Raw genomic sequence first — 18,653 nt, 5'->3', positions numbered from 1 at the left:
GAATTTGAAAATTCACAACAAAAAGAGAGGGCGAATTCATCACTCAGAAGCATGCACCACGTACGTTTTCCCATATTTCACGTTTTAATAACTCTGAAACCGCTTCGTGAATGTTTTGATAGGGTTCATAAATCTATCTCGAACTTTGCCAAATAGTGAATAAAAAACTTTCTACCCTAGTGCAGCAAAACAATAACAGGTACAAAACATGGCCTCAGCAAGAAAACAACAAAACGTTTAACAGCCATCTAAAGAGAGATGTGTAAGAAATCCGAAACCGGTGATGGTTTGATCCGAATAAATCTTTGACAAATGCACTCGCGCGTAGTTCCTGTTTGAGTTATAAACCTGAAAGTAAGTTTCCTTTAATTTACGTCTATGGTCACAAACTTTTTGTTAACAGATTACCGGTTTCAGATCTGTTTTATAAAAACGAAGTCCTAATGTACTGCAACCATAGTGGCATCGTCAAATGTTAAATGCAAAACCTGCACCAGCATCGTCAAATATATATATAAATAACATCATATGCACGAGTCATATTGTCAGTAGCACTACTGTCAGCAGTACTACTGACAATATGACTCGTGCATATGATGTTATTTATATATATATTTGACGAAGCTGGTGCTGATTTTCCATTTAACATTCGGCGATGCCACTATGGTTGCAGTACATTAGGACTTCGTTTTTATAAAACAGATCTGAAACCGGTAATCTTTTTGTGACCATAGACGTAAATTAAAGGAAACTTATTGTATACATATACGGGTCCGCCGCTCGTGGTCTCGCGGTAGCGTTCTCGCTTCCCGAGCCCGGGGTCCCGGGTTCGATTCCCGGCGGGGTCAGGGATTTTCACTTGCCTCGAGATGACTGGGTGTTTGTGTTGTCCTCCTCATTTCATCATCGTCCAGGAAAGTGGCGAAATTGGACTGAGCAAAGATTGGATAATTGTACGGGCGCTGATAACCACGCAGTTGAGCGCCCCACAAACCAAACATCATCATCATCATACATATACGGGTCACTGTTTTATTCGCGACAATGTCGGAGCTTTTGAAACTTAAAGTATTACAGCACGGTTCTCAGTATATCAGTTTTCGGCAAACTAGCATTAGGAATATGTATGCAGCTATGACAGGAAACTGAATAAATAATGAGGACAGTAGGTGTTTGGAAAACATTTCTGGCGTGCAGATTAAGTGCTCGATGGTCCTTGCGTGCTTCCAGCTTGCAGGCTCCAGCGGCAGCGGCTGCGGCCCAGTTGTGCCGAAGGCCGGCGGGGGCCCCTCCCTCCCCCCACCGACCAGAACACCGACGCCTCTGGCTGTCGCTGGCCCCTCGGCGGCAGTGGCTCCAAAGTGAGCGTCAGCTTCGTACGCAACGGTGTGCCCCATGTGACGACGGCAGAGGACGCCGCACGCACTTTCCACAACAGACAGCGCTCTGGAGCATCGACACGGGCGTTATGATCACCATCACAGTCAACGGTAAGACACACTGAATATACGAGGCGAAGGCCGAACACCACCTACAAAATTTCAAGGCTGTACATCTGAGTGTTTAGACATAAGAGACGCACGCGGTCTCCGACGGAACTTCAGAGAGAAATAATGTAATTATTTTTTATCCGTTTTTTTTGCACGAGTTGTCTTTGTTTGTTTGGAAAAAGAAGTGCACAACATTGGGAAAGCCTATAACATGTAATCATCGTAGTACGTATCCGCCCCCGGTAGCTGAGTGGATAGCCGGCACGGTAGCTCAGCGTGTTCGGTCAGAGAACCGGTTGGCCTCTGTAATAAAAAACTGAGTGGAAGGATCAACCACCGAACTTGAACAGGATGTCTTGCGATGTCCGCAACGAGCAAACACAACGATCAATAACGAACAAAATGAAAAAAAAGAAAAAAGTGGTTACCGCGACGGAATGTCAATCCTAAGGGGCCGGGTTCGATTCCCGACTGGGTCGGAGATTTTCTCCGCTCAGGGACTGGGTGTTGTGTTGTCCTAATCATAATCATTTCATCCCCATCGACGCGCAAGTCGCCGAAGTGGCGTCAAATCGAAAGACTTGCGCCCGGCGAACGGTCTACCCGACGGGAGACCATAGTCACACGACATTTACATTTTTATCATAACACGTTAGAGTCAGGTTGCTCGTAGGCACCTGTGTACCGGCGCAAAAGTAGTGAGCTGTGGTTGCCGTCGCTGCGGGGACAGCTCGACATAGCATTGTTGTGTCCCTCTTCCACTGCATTCAGAGAGACCATAGACGACGTGCACATCCCCAACCTCTTCATCAGCAGACGTACCTATACTGATGTGTACCACTGTTAACGTAAGTGGCCGAGCGGTTCTAGGCGCTACAGTCTGGAACCGCGCGACCGCTACGGCCGCAGGTTCGAATCCTGCCTCGGGCATGGATGTGTGTGATGTCGTTAGGTTAGTTAGGTTTAAGTAGTTCTAAGTTCTAGGGGACTGATGACCTCAGAAGTTAAGTCTCATAGTGCTCAGAGCCATCTGAACCATTTTTTTGTTAACGTAAAACTAACAATGCCGGAACATGAAACGCGAGACAGAACCGAGCAGTGCTAAATACTAACTTCAGAACGTCTGCATAGACGTCTTCGGCCTGGGACGTCATTGACTGGAGTAGAATTGTCTTCAGAGATGGGCCCCGCTTCGAACTGAGCCCCGCTGACCAACGAAGACATGCCTGGAGACGCCTCGGACGGCGGCGAGGTACCAGCCTGACTGTCGACCGCCATAAGACACGACGAATAGGAGTGATGGTCTGGGGTGCACTTTCTTTTCGTAGCAGCACCTCTTTGTTTGTAATCCGCGGCACCCTTACAAGACAGCGGTACGTTGACGATATTCTACCCCCATTTTGTTGCCATTCGTCGCAGTTAAGTCTGGACTTACATTTTAGCAAGATAAATCCCGCCCGCACACTACGAGACTTTCTAGTGCTTGTGTTTGTGCAGGCCACATCCTGCCTTGGCCAGCAAGGTCTCGGGATACTTCCCCAATTGAGAAGGCTTGGAGCATTACGGGTAGGGCCCTTCAACCATCTCGGGATTTTGGTTATCTAACGCCTCAGCTGGATATAATTTGGCTCGATATCCCTCAACGACATCCAACAACTCTATCAATCAGTACCAAGCTGAATTACTGCTTGCATAGGAGCCAGAGGTGGATCAACGCGTTATTGACTTGGTCAATTTGTGAAGGTGTTTCTCTTGAATAAATCATCCAGTTTTCCAGAAATTGTAGTCGTTTGTTTGTGTGTACATGTAATCCAATCTACCGATTTCCGTCCCATTCGGATAATTCCTTCGCGGCGCGTCGGTTTTCTTTTTGTGTAATTTCGTGGTGCGTTTGCGGCTCTCGGAATGGTTGAGTCTGGCGGCAGCCCTTGTAATGTTGAAGCGGCAAGTCGTGGGCGGAGTTCGTGTTCTAAAGTGGTTATCATTTCGGAGTTCTGAAGTTAGTGGTCCTCCGTGATCAACCAGATTACTATTCCCGTACGGAAAGCCGTAAAGCACTCGAAATTGCGCACTCGTGCACGGATATCTACTTGTTCTTAGGTACTTTCCTGTTTTTCTGAGCGAGTTTCGTGGCGTAGTCAGTGCCGACTTGTTCGGTCAAAAAAATGCTCAAATATGTGTGAAATCTTATGGGACTTAACTACTAAGGTCATCAGTCCCTAAGCTTACACACTACTTCACCTAAATAATCCTAAGGACAAACACACACACCCATGCCCGAGGGAGGACTCGAACCTCCGCCGGGATCAGCCGCACAGTCCACGACTGCAGCGCCCTAGACCGCTCGGCAAATCCCGCGCGGCGTGTTCGGTCAAAAGAGGCTTCAGAACGGAGCTGGAGACATTAGCTAACTAGAGATGGTATTAAATAAAAGTGACGGACTTGGTTAGGGTTAATTTACGCCAATAAATTTCATTTGATGCCGCGAAAATTTGACTGTGGTGGTCTTGTGAAATATTCTCCATGTTGGCTTTGAACTGTGTTCCTCCTTTGTTCTGATAGTAATTATCAATGGTAATTGCTATTATTCCAGTTGGAGGTCGTGTATTGAAATGTTAGCGACGAACATCTCCTAGTCCAGAGGTCGGATATCGGAATATTTCCTGAAAATCATTAGGTAGTTGTAGGACTTCTGAATTGTAATTTTAACTGTGTCTCGCGTGTTATAAAAAAGCCAGGAACCATAATTTATACTGATTTTACATGTGTTGTTTCTCGAGTCGTACATCGCCAGCTGTACGTGGATTCTGGCCACGGCGGCGAGTATAATTTCGCGCGACACCCTGGAAGCTTTGAAGACAGATGAAAAGGAACGTTTCAGTATAAATTAAAATGAATAATGATGCAACTGTATTTACACTAAACAGGGACATGAGTAGGATACTTGGCATATGATCTCAGCTCTTAACCTTCCGCTGGTTTCTGTATGTAAAATCTAGCTCCCGACTAAATAACGGAATTAAACTTGCGCCCGATAATTTTGTTGAAATAAACGACGAAAATGGGGATGGAAACTTAACATAGTGAACACGTGAAAACCGAGACTCGAAGTCCTGTAGTGAGAGTCAGCACGAAACAGTCGGAAAACACTACACATAGAAGGATTGAGAAATTTGACGAAAGCAACCAATAACTCGTCTTCGTGTATCTAACTCCAGACAAAGCGGTAGATGCCAGCTGCTACCATACCTTTTTAGGAATATGAGGGAATCTTCAGCTGTACTTGAAGATCTTGGTTGATTTACTATCGATTTCGGTACTACAATCCACTATCCGAAGACCCTTCTACGATAAACCGGGTACCAATATGGATGACCGCATTACCGCCACAGCACATCTCGATATAGGTCACAATCAGATCGTGACGAGGAATTCATAGACTGCAGTGTGGTTGATGTGCTGGCGCTGTCAGAACCAAAAGCGGGAAGAAAGCAAGTCGTCATCGCGGACATCTATTTGTCTGCGCACTATATCGATGCCTATTATGACTGTTACCCGTTAATCCACGTGATTGCCCAGTTTACCACAGATGCGTCGAAATCTATAGCAAATAAAGGAAGATGTGTAAAAATAGTTAAACAATTTGTTCGTATTCCAAAAAGGAACAGCAACTGTTCTCTGTCTGTTATCGAGAGCTGTAGACAAGACCCGATGTGCAACGTACAACGGGAGGTCTTGTACGCGAATGTGATATTCGAATACACGATATCAGTTCTCGAGAACACCGAGGATACGTTGGAACAGAGGACACCACACATTTATGATTGCCTACACGGATTCAAGACAAGATTATATTGTCATTTTTTAAATGTCATCGTATTCACCATCGACTGTATTATTTAGTACAGTTTCCACGACTGCAGTTTCGACCTTTGATCGTTATGAAGTGGTAGGCTGCTGTCGATATACACAAAAAATTAGTAATTTTATTGACAAAAAAACATGTGTTTCACTTTACATCTACGCGAAATCTGGACTGAGAATTAACAAAAATGACTCACGTGCTGAAAACTGAGATATGTCTGGAGAATCCTGAGCAAGTTTAATCCACCCACAAAGGAGTTAGTTTACAAAACCATTGTTCCATCGATACTTGAATACTATTCGTCAGTCCGGGACCCATAACAGAAAAAGAGCCTAAGAAGAGCAGCGCGTTTCGTCACAGGTTCGTTTATTAAACACGAAAATGTGACAGATATACTCACGCAATTCTAGTGAGGTACATTACAAGAGAGCCATTGTGCATCGTGGTGAGGTTTACTGTTGAAATTCCGGCAGCGTCCACTAATATACCCTACCTGACAAAAAAAGTGATGCACCCAGAAAACATACTCAGATATCTATGTAACTTTGTACACGTACACACCAAAAGCGCATACTGATTAGAGTTGCAGTTCTCGGTGATAAATAGAACAGTCACCAGAGTGCATTAGCGTTTTTCGTGTTTAGTGTTGTTACCAGTGTAGGGTACAAAAGAGGCGTGATGGAGTCACATGTCGAGTGATGACTGTAAAGAACATGTAGACGCCGATTGCTTGTGTCAAACACCTGTCAGAGTTCGAAAGAGGCCTCATTGTCGGTCTCTATTTGGTCAGCTTGTCGAATCGTGCAATATCCAAATTTGCGGGACATTCGTATGTGACAGCGACCCAATGCTGGACTGCGTAGGAACGTGAAGGCAACCATACTCGTCGTCAGTGTTACAATCGACAATGTCTGAGTACCATCTACATCTACATCTGCATCTGCATCTATACTCCGCAAGCCACCTTGCGATGAGTGGCGGAGGGTACTTGGTCCATCACTGTTATTCCCCCCCCCCATTCTCCCATTCTCTTTTCCTGTTCCAGGTGCGAGTAGTTCACGGTCACGGGAACAACGATTGCCAGTAAGCCTTCGTGTCTGCTCGAATATCTCTAATTTTACCTTCGTTGTCTTTTCGCGAGATATCTGAAGGAGGATGTAATATATTTGTTGAATCTAATAGGAATGTATGCTCTCGGAACTTTAACAATAAACCACATCATGATGCAAAACGTCTCCCTTGCAGCATCTGCCACTGGAATTGATAGATCATCTCTGTGATGCTATGCTGCTTACGAAATAAAGGATCGCCATACTGCGCACCAAGGACTTAATAACCCTTCACATCAGCGCCTATCATCCACCTATAATTAATGGACTGCCTGCAACACTGTGTGTGGACACTACCAACAGACAGACTAGGGAATTGCTGTGCCATGCATAGGCTGTCGTTGACACCACAATACAAACAGCTATGTCTGTAGTGATGCTGTGATGGGAAGTATGGACTGCTGATGAATGGAGTCACATTGTGTTCAGTGATGATTCGATGTTTCGCACTACCACGAATGACTGTTGTTGTAAAGTATGGCAGCGATCCAGGAGAGGTTCCATTCCTCCAATGTTTTGGAGAGTGTTCTGGTGTCATGGTGTGCGAGTCACTGGGAATGACTTCAAGTCACAGCTGGTAGTGGTTGAGGGAACTCTGCCAGCACTAGAGTACGTTACAGACATCCTGGGTCCTCATGTGTTACCTCTCATGCGACAGCATCGAGATGTCGTTTTTCAAGAGGACAATGCTCGTCCACGCATAGCACCTCTCTATGAATTGTCTGCAGAATGTTGAGGTATTCCTGGGGCCAGGAAGATCCCCAGACCTGTCCCCAGTAGAACATTTGTGGGACCAGTCACAGTATCCAAGAGTAGTGGGACAAAGTATGTTGTGGCCCATTTTGTTAGTGCAGGTTGTCTACATCAGGGGCAGGTATGCCCCTGAGTGCATACCTTCCCCTGAAGTGGGCAACCTGCACTAAAAAAATGGGCCACAACATACTCTGCCCCACTACTTCCAATGGCCAGTTGGACAGATGCGGCCCATTTTGCATCAGGAGAGGATACACAGTTTTATGACATACTGATAATTTGGCTTGTGCTGCCAAGTTCTTTATGGATCTGACTAGACAGTGTACTCTCTAAAATAACGATGTTTAATTTTGTTCTCCTGCCATTGTGTGTGTTTCACTTTTTTTGTCAGGTAATTTATTTCGTCCACTATAGCATATCCCCCGAAAACACTATAAAGCTTAAATTACAGGGATTCGAGCATACATGCATGACTACCAACAGTCTCACCGCACAATATTCGTGGCTGAAACAGGATGAATATCTTAACAGAGACTGTTAGGCCAGGTTAAGAAAAACGTCTGTTATATTTCAGTTTTGACAGCACTTGATTACAACAGTCAAGATTAGGTGTTCTCTGTATGATAAATTTAATAATAGTGCTTGACAGTATTTCATTCTGATAGTTTATTAATTCTGTAAATATTAGCTGTTCCAAAAAAAAAATGGCTCTGAGGACTATGGGACTTAACATCTGAGGTCATCAGTCCCCTAGAACTTAGAACTACTTACACTTAACCAACCTAAGGACATCACACACATCCATGCCCGGGGCAGGATTCGAAACTGCGACCACAGCAGCAGTGCAGTTCTGGGCTGAAGCGTCTAGAACCGCTCTGCCACTCTGGCCGGCAAGCTGTTCCAGTTTGCTGTATTGTATTCATCTATTTTGACAATCTCTTGACAAATGATCAGGGTAGTAAGTATTATATTCAGATGTTTTATGTTTTTATGTTATACTTTCTGACACGATCCACATCCACGGAAATCATCTCATTTTTTGGGTCTATGGAACGAAAACCGATTCTAATCTAATCAAATCTAAGTGAGGAAGTGACTGTGCCATCACAGTACGCTCCCCCAGGAACTATAAGGTGGTTTGCGGAGTGTAGGTGTAGATTTTAGTTGTAGGTGGTGAGTATGGCACTTATTGAAATGTCGTAGTTTCTTAGTACTACAATCTAGACAGTAAGCCGAGAGCTTTTCATCCATATTATACGCTGGGAAAATCTAGATTCAAACAAAACTCAATATGTTGTTCTTAATGGGTGACAAGCACTGTTCATGATAAGTACAGATGACTTGATGGAAGATGTATTTAGCTTTCTGAGGTTGTTAGTAGAGTCAAGGAAGGAAAAACAGGGAAATAACTCGTGTAGTCGCAAATTTTGTGCAATGGTAGGAAGGAGTACCATGAAGAACATACTAAAAATCCTGATGGTTGATGGCTGGGTAGGGGGGCAGGGGTGGGCGTGGGGAGGGGGGGCGTTTGAAAGTCAGTTCTTTTTGTTTTCATGAATGACTCACATACTGAGGTCTCAAGCGAAAACGTGCCCCAGTGCTAAGTTAAACTACATTAAATCTCCTACATGAAAGATCCAAGGACTGACAGTTTGCGCGAAGTGGGGGATTCAAATATTGTAGATTACTAAAAATGTTTTGTCCATACTCCGTCCGAACATGCCTCTGAAGGCCCACCGGTACCGACCGACCGCCTGTCATCCTCAGCTGATAGGTCACTGGATGCAGATATGGATCGGCACATGGTCAGCGCACCGCTCTCCCGGCCGTTGTCAGTTTTCGCGACCAGAGCCGCTAATTGACGATCAAGTAGCTCCTCAATGGCCTCACAAGGGCTTACTGCACCCCAGTTGCCAAAAGCGCTCGGTAGACCCAGACGGTCACTCATCTAAGTGCATGATATTTAACTTCGATTTAACTTCGGTGATATAACGGGAACTGGTGTTACCACTGTGGCAAGGCCACACGCAAAAATAGCGTTTTAATGGTATGAAGTTAATTTGTATTGTTAAATTAAGTGGGTTAAAATCAAATATTAAATCTATGTACTACATGTAAGTGTTGTAGAGTCACATTAGGGGATAAATTGCTTACTGAGATAAACTTCCTGGCAGATTAAAACTGTTTGCCGGACCGAGACTCGAACTCGGGACCTTTGCCTTTCGCGGGCAAGTGTTCTCATTCTGGAAACATCTCCCAGGCTGTAGCTAAGCCATGTCTCCGCAGTATCCTTTCTTTCAGGAGTGCTAGTTCTGCAAGATTTGCAGGAGAGCTCCTGTAAAGTTTGGAAGGTAGGAGACGAGGCACTGGCATAAGTGAAGCTGTGAGGACGGGGCGTGAGTCGTGCTTGTGTAGCTGAGATGGCGCTGGCACGGTAGCTCAGCGTGTTCGGTCAGAGAGCTGATTGGCCTCTGTAATAAAAAAAACTGAGTGGAAGGATCAACAAACGAACTTGAACGGATGTCATGTGAGGTCCGCAACGACCAAACACAACGATAAAAAAAAAGATGGTGGAGCACTTGCTCGCGAAAGGTAAAGGTCCCGAGTTCGAGTTTCGGTACGGCAAACAGTTTTAATCTGCCAGGAAGTTTCATATCAGCGCACACTCCGCAGCAGAGTGAAAATTTCATTCTGCTTACTGAGAGTTGACAGGGTGAAAGGAGGGTAAGTGGAGAGCAGAAGCGTGAGGGAAGGCAAGTCCCCGCAATATGGTCAACCACTTCCCTCCTTGTCCGCAAATTGAAGAGTGAGCAGGTGATTCCCCACTCGCCCTCCCCCACTTCTTCACAGGAAGGAACTACCTGTAGTTGCGTGGTTATACTGCCCTATCAGCAGCTCTCCTGGTAAGAAGTAGTGCTGAAAAGTAATTCCTCCGAATATTTTCTGTGAGAACTCGTAAAGCTTTTCAAATAAATCAAACGCTGCTGGCATTCTACATCTTTATTCTTCGTGTTTACGTATTGCAGCCGTCTGCCGCTAGATGGTTCCGAATTGTAGCGTGTAACATGGAAGTGTGTAGCGTAACTATGTCGGTGCGAAAGAAGTAGCGTGCTGTAATCGAGTTTCGATTTCGAAGAGTTCGTCCACAAATGGAGCACGCTCTCCTTCAGCATGCCAGCATCAGACCACACACGAGCGCTGCGACATCTCCAACTATCTTACGCCTTGAGTTCTCTGTTATCGACCATCCTCCACGCAGTCCGGACTTGGCCCCATCCAACTTTCATCTGTTTCTATAACTTAAAGAACACCTTCTGGGACCTAATTTTGATAGAGATGAAGCGGTACAAGCAGAGGTGAGGTTGTGCCTTCGTCAACAAAGTCAAGCGTTCTACAGTGACGGTGGCTATGCTCAAAAATAAATATGTAGACATGAAGAATAAAGATGTAGAATGTTAATAATGTCTGTCTTCTTTAAAAAGCTTCAAGAGTTTTCATATAAAAAAATCGGAGGCATTACTTTTCAGCACGCTCTCGTTAATCAGTGGCCACGAAATGCGCAGAAACGCCCAGGAGCTGTTTACTTTTCGCAAAACTCCTTAACATTATGTGGAATACTGATGTTAACTACTAATAATACTAATACAAAAATGTATACGTGCAGAGTGTACAAACTCTCAGACAATGATCTGCACTGCTAGACGGGAAACTGAGTGTTACTCATCCTATGTGGCACTTCCCCCCCCCCCCCCCTCCCCCCCCACCACAATTCCGGAATGGTGTCGCAGATTATTAACTGAGTATTTCTGCGCAGGTTTATTAGTGAGACTGTATGTAAAGTACGTTCCTGTTGAAAATGACGCAAAAGCGTTTAGTTTGTAAGTGTGAAGTTGTCAGTGACCTGTGTAATTTTGCTGGGAAAGATTGGAGTGCCGCGTGGGGTAGCCGTGCGGTATGAGGCTTCTTGCCACGGTTCGTGTGGCTCCCCCCGTCGGAGGTGCGAGTCCTCCATCGGACATTGGTGTGTGTGTTGTCCTTAGCGTAAGTTAGTTTAAGTTAAATTAAATAGTGTGTAAGCCTAGGGACCGATGATCTCAGCAGTTTGATCCCACAGGAACTTACCACAAATTTCCAATTCCAAAGGACTGGAGTGGTAAATTCGGCACCTTGCCGCTGAATATCGTTAACAGTCTAATGTAAAGGTGTGTACACATTGTTGTAGTCACTTGGTGGTGAATTAATGAACCGCAGGAAGGTTACTACACTTCTTTTCACATTAATTGTCTTCCTTGACGACTGCATAAATCTCTTTCATTCACGATTGCTAGCAACGGTAGAGTGGGCTTCACTGACTTGAGCCACATCCACAGTATATTTTGCAAGATTATTGTCAATATGTCTGATGCAGTGGGACTTATCATTTTCAAGTCTGAAACAATAATCTGCGGTTTGTAGCTCTAAAATGTCGTCCTTGACGACTGCATCAATCTCTTTCATTCACGATTGCTAGCAACGGTAGAGTGGGCTTCACTGACTTGAGCCACATCCACAGTATATTTTGCAAGATTATTGAAATGGAGTGGGACTTATCATTTTCAAGTCTGAAACAATAATCTGCGGTTTGTAGCTCTGAAATGTCGTCCTTGACGACTGCATCAATCTCTTTCATTCACGATTGCTAGCAACGGTAGAGTGGGCTTCACTGACTTGAGCCACATCCACAGTATATTTTGCAAGATTGTTGTCAATATGTCTGATGGAGTGGGACTTATCATTTTCAAGTCTGAAACAATAATCTGCGGTTTGTAGCTCTGAAATGTCGTCCTTGACAACTGCATAAATCTCTTTCATTCACGATTGCTAGCAACGGTAGAGTGGGCTTCACTGACTTGAGCCACATCCACAGTATATTTTGCAAGATTATTGTCAATATGTCTGATGGAGTGGGACTTATCATTTTCAAGTCTGGAACAATAATCTGCGGTTTGTAGCTCTGAAATGTCGTGCAGTACGTTAAAAACTGATGCATGACTGATTTTCATTTCTTTCACTACCGCATTGATCACGATACGCCGGTCTTCGAGCACCAGGCTCTCCACTTTATTACATAACTTCATTTTTCGAAGACGACAAAACCATGTGGCTGTCCCTCGTAGGCTATAATGCTAACCCTCATTGGAGTGCTTCTGTTGGCCGGAAAATACAAGGTGATTACAATTAAAGTTAAACTTTCAAGCCGCTGTGGAAATAACACCACTGGTCACAATGACGACTAATTGCAACGGAATATTATCGGAAGGGGGAAAACGCATGGCAGAAGAAAAAAATAGTTACAAAATTTAGCAATTGATGGCGCTGTAAGCATCATAATTTAATAGTGGTCGCCTACAAATAACGAATGAATCATACAACAATGCCTAAGGTGTGCGTTTGACGTTCAACAAACTGTACTATTCACTGTTCATGGGTGTACAGGTGTGAGTGATACTGTTAGCTACGTAAGCCCATCCACCACGGCAAGATCATGTCACATCGGATGGGAAAAATCGGTTTTTAATTGTCCTGGGGCCAAAAACCGCATAAAAAGCATCAATCAAAATCAAATAGGATTATTCATTTCCATTGACTGGCTCAAAATATGTTCAATATGCTGTCCACAATATTCTGCAGCAAGTTGAACTCGAGAAACAGCGTGTTCCACAACTGATCGAAATGCTTCCGGGGTCACGTTCACAATGTATTCCTTCAATGCAGCTAAGTTTGCCATCGGCACACTGAACACAACATCTTTCAGATAGCCTTGCAGCCAGAAGTCACACTGATTAAAATCGAATGATCGGGTCGAGCAGGTTTTAGGGAAATAGCGGCTGCCGGCCGGTGTGGCCGTGCGGTTCTAGGCGCTACAGTCTGGAACCGCGTGACCGCTACGGTCGCAGGTTCAAATCCTGCCTCGGGCATGGATGTGTGTGATGTCCTTAGGTTAGTTAGGTTTAAGTAGTTTTAAGTCCTAGGGGACTGATGACCACAGATGTTAAGTCCCATAGTGCTTAGACCCATTTGAACAAATAGCGGCTGATAATTCCAGCATTTTCGAAATGGCATTTCAGCAGCTGATCAGCTGGAATTGCAATGTGCGGAGGTGCGCCGTCTTGCGTAAGAATGATTCCATCCACACATCCACGCTGTTGGAGAGCTGGAATGACGTGGTTACGCAAAAGACACTCATAGCGCTTGCCAGTCATGGTATAGGTAACAGGACCTGAAGCAGCTGTCTCTTCAAAAAATATGGCCCTATGACAAATGATGCCGTAAACCGGCACCACACAGTGACCTTTTCAGCGGTACTGGTTGATTTGCGTGTGGATTTTCCGTATCCCATATTCGACGAATCTGTGTATTTACGTATACTGTCAGATGGAAGTGGGCATCGTCTGTCCAGAAAATCTTCTACGATCAGTCATTGTCCACTTCCACGCGAGCAATAAATTCTAAAGCAAAGGTCTGTCTTGCTGGCAGGTCAACAGAGAGCAACTCGTGTATATGGGTAATTTTTAAAGCATAACAAAGAAGGATGTTTCGTAGGATTTTACGCACCGTGCTGACGGGTCGGTCCAATGCTTGGGCAATTCTCCGTGCACTACACGTTTGTGCATCACCACTCGTCTTCTCCCTGCATTGCTGTTGCCATTGCTTCCACTGTCGCCGAATCAATTTCCTCCCTCTACCAGGTCGCACACCAAAAGAACCCGTCTTTTCAAATTTCCGAAACATATTCTCCAGACCCACGGCAGTCATCGGGCCAACGCCTTTTTTCAAACCTTTTAGTGTCCGGAACTTCAGCAGAGCGACGTGAGCACAGTCATCAATCTTGTAATACAGCTTTAGAAGCAGAGCGCGATCCTGCATTGAGACAGCAACGGCGAACGTCGCAGACGCGAAAGGAGGAAAAGCCGTGTACTCGGCGCGTTTATACCAACTTCAGTGGGTCGTGCGCATGACAGGTGTTTTCATTTACGTATTCTGACGCATACAGCGCCATCTATTGATCAATTTCACACTATTTTTTTTTTCTTCTGCCTTACGTTTTCCCCCTTCTCCAATAATATTCCGTAGCAATTTGACGACATTCTGACCAGTGGTGTTATTTCTACTACATTTTAAAAGTTTAGCTTTAATTATAATCATCCAGTAATTCAGAACAAGCATGATCGCTACTGGCCGTACTTCGAGAAACAATTACTTTTTTTTAGATGTATAAATAAAGTGTTCTGTCGCAGTAGATGCAATATTAGTGGCGTGACAAAGATACGAGAATAGGAGGTACCAGGAGTCACATACTTTCAAAGTGTCACGGATAGGAAATGAGATGCAGGGGCCACTTAATACGACTGTGGATCGGTTTCGGTGATTTGTGAGGCCAGGTGACAGGAAGACGTACAATTGAATACTGTTTGGTAATACAGTATAACTAAGTGCATAAGTGCTGGTATTAGATGTGGTTTTTTTCCTAACCGTCCTGTTTCTTTTTTTTCTGTTCACGTAAAATCTTCTGCTGGCTGCGAGGGAACTACGAACAGCGCACTAGCTCAGATGTGATACTGATACGAACACTGGCCGATGACATCCGTGGTCCATTCGAAAGAACCACTCCTGCTTCACAGAACAAAATAATGACGGGACATTAATAGCGAATTTACGTTTTTCTTCTTCATCCATTGCACTTTGAACAGTTTCAGGGAAGCGTATATCTGGAGTCTGAGGTAATGCAAATTAAAATGTACTTTGTTATCGACAAGGAAGATTTAACATAATTACAGCATCCGTGAAACCAACTGACATTACAGAGGCGTGACCGTAAGGCGGAAATGTCATGGGGGTCAAGGTTTACCTCAGAGAAGCCGGATCTTCCTTCTTCCAAGCAGAAAGCGCTAACTGAACAATCGCTTGTCATCATTACTCAAGGAAAATGTAAGATGTAACTGTCATCCAGCCCACCACAAGCCTCGCCTTTCCCGGCGGGCTGTGCGACTGCAAAGCCACCTACGACATCTACTTCTGTCTAGGGCTACATTTATGCTCTGTGATCCGCTATAGTTACCACATATACGCCCATTTACTCGTTCCAATTACCTGTGGAGCGCGGCGTGCTGCTGAAATGCCTCTGCGTGCGCAGTACGTTATTTCGCCTTCACATTCCCTAAGGGAGCGATATACAGGATGTTCGAAAAAAGACGTGTCGAGCACTTTGCGAGGTGGTGGTACTCTCAGAAACAAGAAAAATAAGTCCAATGAAGATGGGTCCAGAAATGCTTTCTTTCCGAGATAGACACGTGTTTATAGGAAGGAATGCGCGACGCTGGGTTGCGGATATTAGCACAGTCGTTGCATTGGCACTCCGTACTGTACTCGTATTATGATGTCGTACAGTACGATACCTACTGTTAGGTTGTCTGCGGTCAGTAGCGTGGTTCGAGTTGTGTTGTAGGCTACGTTAGTTTTCGTCGTGTTTGCGTATCATATTGTTCAGTACTGTCAACCCTGGGTAAGTATCATGATGTGTTACCTTCTTCCAAACACGGACTCACTTCTGTGTTTACTGTTATTGCGCTGTTTATCCGTACAACTGGTGTAATACATTTACATTTTCTCTCTCTCGCCACCTGTTAGCAATGGAAGCCTACTATTCGATAATGGCTCTGAGCACTATGGGACTTAACATCTGAGGTCATCAGTCCCCTAGATTTAGAACTACATAAACCTAACTAACCTAAGGACATCACACACATCCATGCCCGAGGCAGGATTCGACCCTGCGACCATAGCAGTCGCGCAGTTCCGGACTGAAGCGCCTAGAACCGCTCGATCACCACGGCGTCTGCTATTCGATAAATGAAATGGCGGATATGATATTCTGCTATGGTTTAGCAAATGGATGGATGTAGCCTGCGATCCCGTGGCCTCTATGCTGAAAAATATTCACAGCGCAGAGTGCCCTCTGATAAGCTGTTCGGCAGCGTTTCCAGCGTATGAGGGACACAGGTACCCTTGCACCTCGGAAGACTGACAGTGTGTGGAACGTCCCGCACAATTCGTACGCCTGACATGGAGGAGCGTGTGCTGAGTTCCGCGGAAGAGCCCCTGGCACCAGTGTGCGACGATTAGCAGCAGCAGCAGAATGCATGTCTCACTCTCTTATCTGGCGGAGGGGGGGAGGGGGGGTGGAGTACTTATATGGACAGTTGCTGTACCCACATCATCTAATCATCTACAGCGCGTTCAGGCCCTAAGGCTACAGGATCATCATGATCATGGCAGACGGCGGTTCCGTTCATGGCTGTTGCAGAAGAGTGCCGCAGATCCAAGGTTTTATTTACCGATGAGTCAGGGTTCACAAGAGGTGGTTTTGTGTATTTCCATAACCAGCATGTGTAGGCAGATGTAAATCCCCTCGCAGATCAGGAAAGAGGGCATCAATACTGATTCTCAATCAACGATTGGGCAGATGTACTTGGCGATAGATTAATAGGGCCATACGTGCCACCACAAAGGTTAACTGGGTCACATTATCTGGACTTTCTTACTGATGTATTGCCTAGCCTGCTGGAGGCTGTACCATTGCAGCAGCGAACACAAATGTGGTTCATGCATGATGAGGCACCAGCACGCTTCAGTGCGCGAACATCTGACGCAGATATTTCAGGACCGCTGGATTGGTCGGGGGAGGGAAGGGGGGGGGGGGGGCAACACCTAGGCCTGTTCCCCAGACCGCAATCCCTTAGACTATTGGTTATGGGGACACTTGAAGGAATTGATCTACGTCACGCCAATCAACGATACGTGGACTCTACAAGGTCGCACCTTCAATGAGTGGCAGCAGGTACAACAACAACCGGGTATACTTCAAAGTGTGCGTCATTCCTTACGCCAGAGGGCAGAGGGATGCACTGCCATGAATGTACGTCAAGTTACATTTCCAGTAAGTAAGTGTTTGTCTCAAGGAGTATCCATTTCCGGACCCATGTTTATTGGACTTATTTTTCTTGTTTCGATGAGTACTACCACCTCTCAAGATATTCGACACTTTTTTTGAACACCCTGCATAGATAGTTCTCACTGGGTACTGGTTCTTGAAACTTCGTACGTAGGCTTCCGAGTCTATCTGCAAGCGTCTGCCAGGTCAGGTTTTTCAATGAGTTCACTATTCTCTCCCGTTGGTCAAAGAAAGCTTCGAACTTACTTGCTGTCCCTCTCTGTGTACGTCACAATCTCCTGTTAGTCCTACTTGGTACGGGCCTCACACATTGCAGCAGTATTCCAGAATGGGTCGCATGAATTATTTGTAACCAATCTCCTTTGTAGACTGATCGCATTTTCCCAGTATTATACCAATGAACCGAACTCTGCCACCTGCTACATCTATGACTTAAACCTATATAATCATTGCAATTCACATTTGATATTTGTGTGAGTTGACTGATTCCAGTTGTGGCTCACTGATATTGTAGTCATAGGAACTACATTTCTGCGTTTCTTTGAAAACGCTATATTACATTTCATAATATTTAAAGTAGGTCGTCAATCGTTTCCGCCACTTTAAAATCTTATCATCGTTTCACTGGATATTTGTGCAGCGTTTTTCAGTCAGTAATTCATTATAGATAACTGTACCATTTGCAAAAAGTTTGAGGTCACTATTAATATTATCTGCGAGGTCACTAATATACAATATGAACAGCAACAGACTGACTGCACTTCAGCGGGTTACGCCTGAATTCATTTCTACATTCTATTCTGTTGGAGATACCATGTTTGAAGTTAGAATACTCATATTCACGGTAGTATAATATTCTTTTTTTTTTTTTTTTTTTTTTTACATACCAGTCTTGCAAAATGGCTTCTTTCTCTCACATGAGGATATCTCTCATGTCTAGCAGAGTATTAGTTACGTATGGTTCAGCTCCAGCGAGCTCAGGAAAAGTTCAAAAGTAAGTAACTGCATGTAGACTGTAAAATCAAGTTCACAGTCTTTTACAGCAGAAGCCGTTTTAAAGCTTTTATAAGGGTAAAGGTTTTCATTATGAACTATCTATTTTCTGAAGAGAAATCTCGTAACACATAAAACGGCGAACCATTAAGAAAACGGAGTAAAAATGACTGAGCAGCTAGTCGCAGGTGATAACCCTACGTGAAAAAAGTAGAAGAAATTTCTGTGAAGTGTGAGAATTATATACTTCTAGATTCTGATAAATTACTATCGAACTGCCGGCTTATGGTTGTCAGACACACCTCAGATGCCACCAATGCACATTTAAATTTTGTACATCTTCTAGATCTAGAAAAAAAACTACTATTCAATTCCAGCATTTGCGTTATGCCACGTGCAGCAATGAAATAAGAGGGGAAACCATGCTAACATGTAAAAGCAGTTCATTCAAT

General features: G+C 44.6%; 1 protein-coding gene across 1 annotated transcript in view; it reads left to right on the top strand.

Annotated features, from left to right (window-relative positions):
* Nucleotides 1-1,368: 1,368 nt before the first annotated feature.
* LOC124613479 overlaps nucleotides 1,369-18,653 on the top strand; it is a 109,766-nt gene continuing 92,481 nt past the window's right edge. Inside the window, exon 1 of the mRNA XM_047142186.1 lies at nucleotides 1,369-1,490. Within this exon, the coding sequence (XP_046998142.1) occupies nucleotides 1,469-1,490 (22 nt within the window). The 5' untranslated portion in view covers nucleotides 1,369-1,468. The remainder of the gene's footprint in view (nucleotides 1,491-18,653) is intronic.

This window comes from Schistocerca americana, chromosome 4, assembly GCF_021461395.2.
Source record: "Schistocerca americana isolate TAMUIC-IGC-003095 chromosome 4, iqSchAmer2.1, whole genome shotgun sequence".
NCBI classification, from domain to species: domain Eukaryota; kingdom Metazoa; phylum Arthropoda; class Insecta; order Orthoptera; family Acrididae; genus Schistocerca; species Schistocerca americana.
The sequence above is the reverse complement of the archived record's forward strand: the minus strand, read 5'-3'. Positions and strand labels throughout refer to the sequence as shown.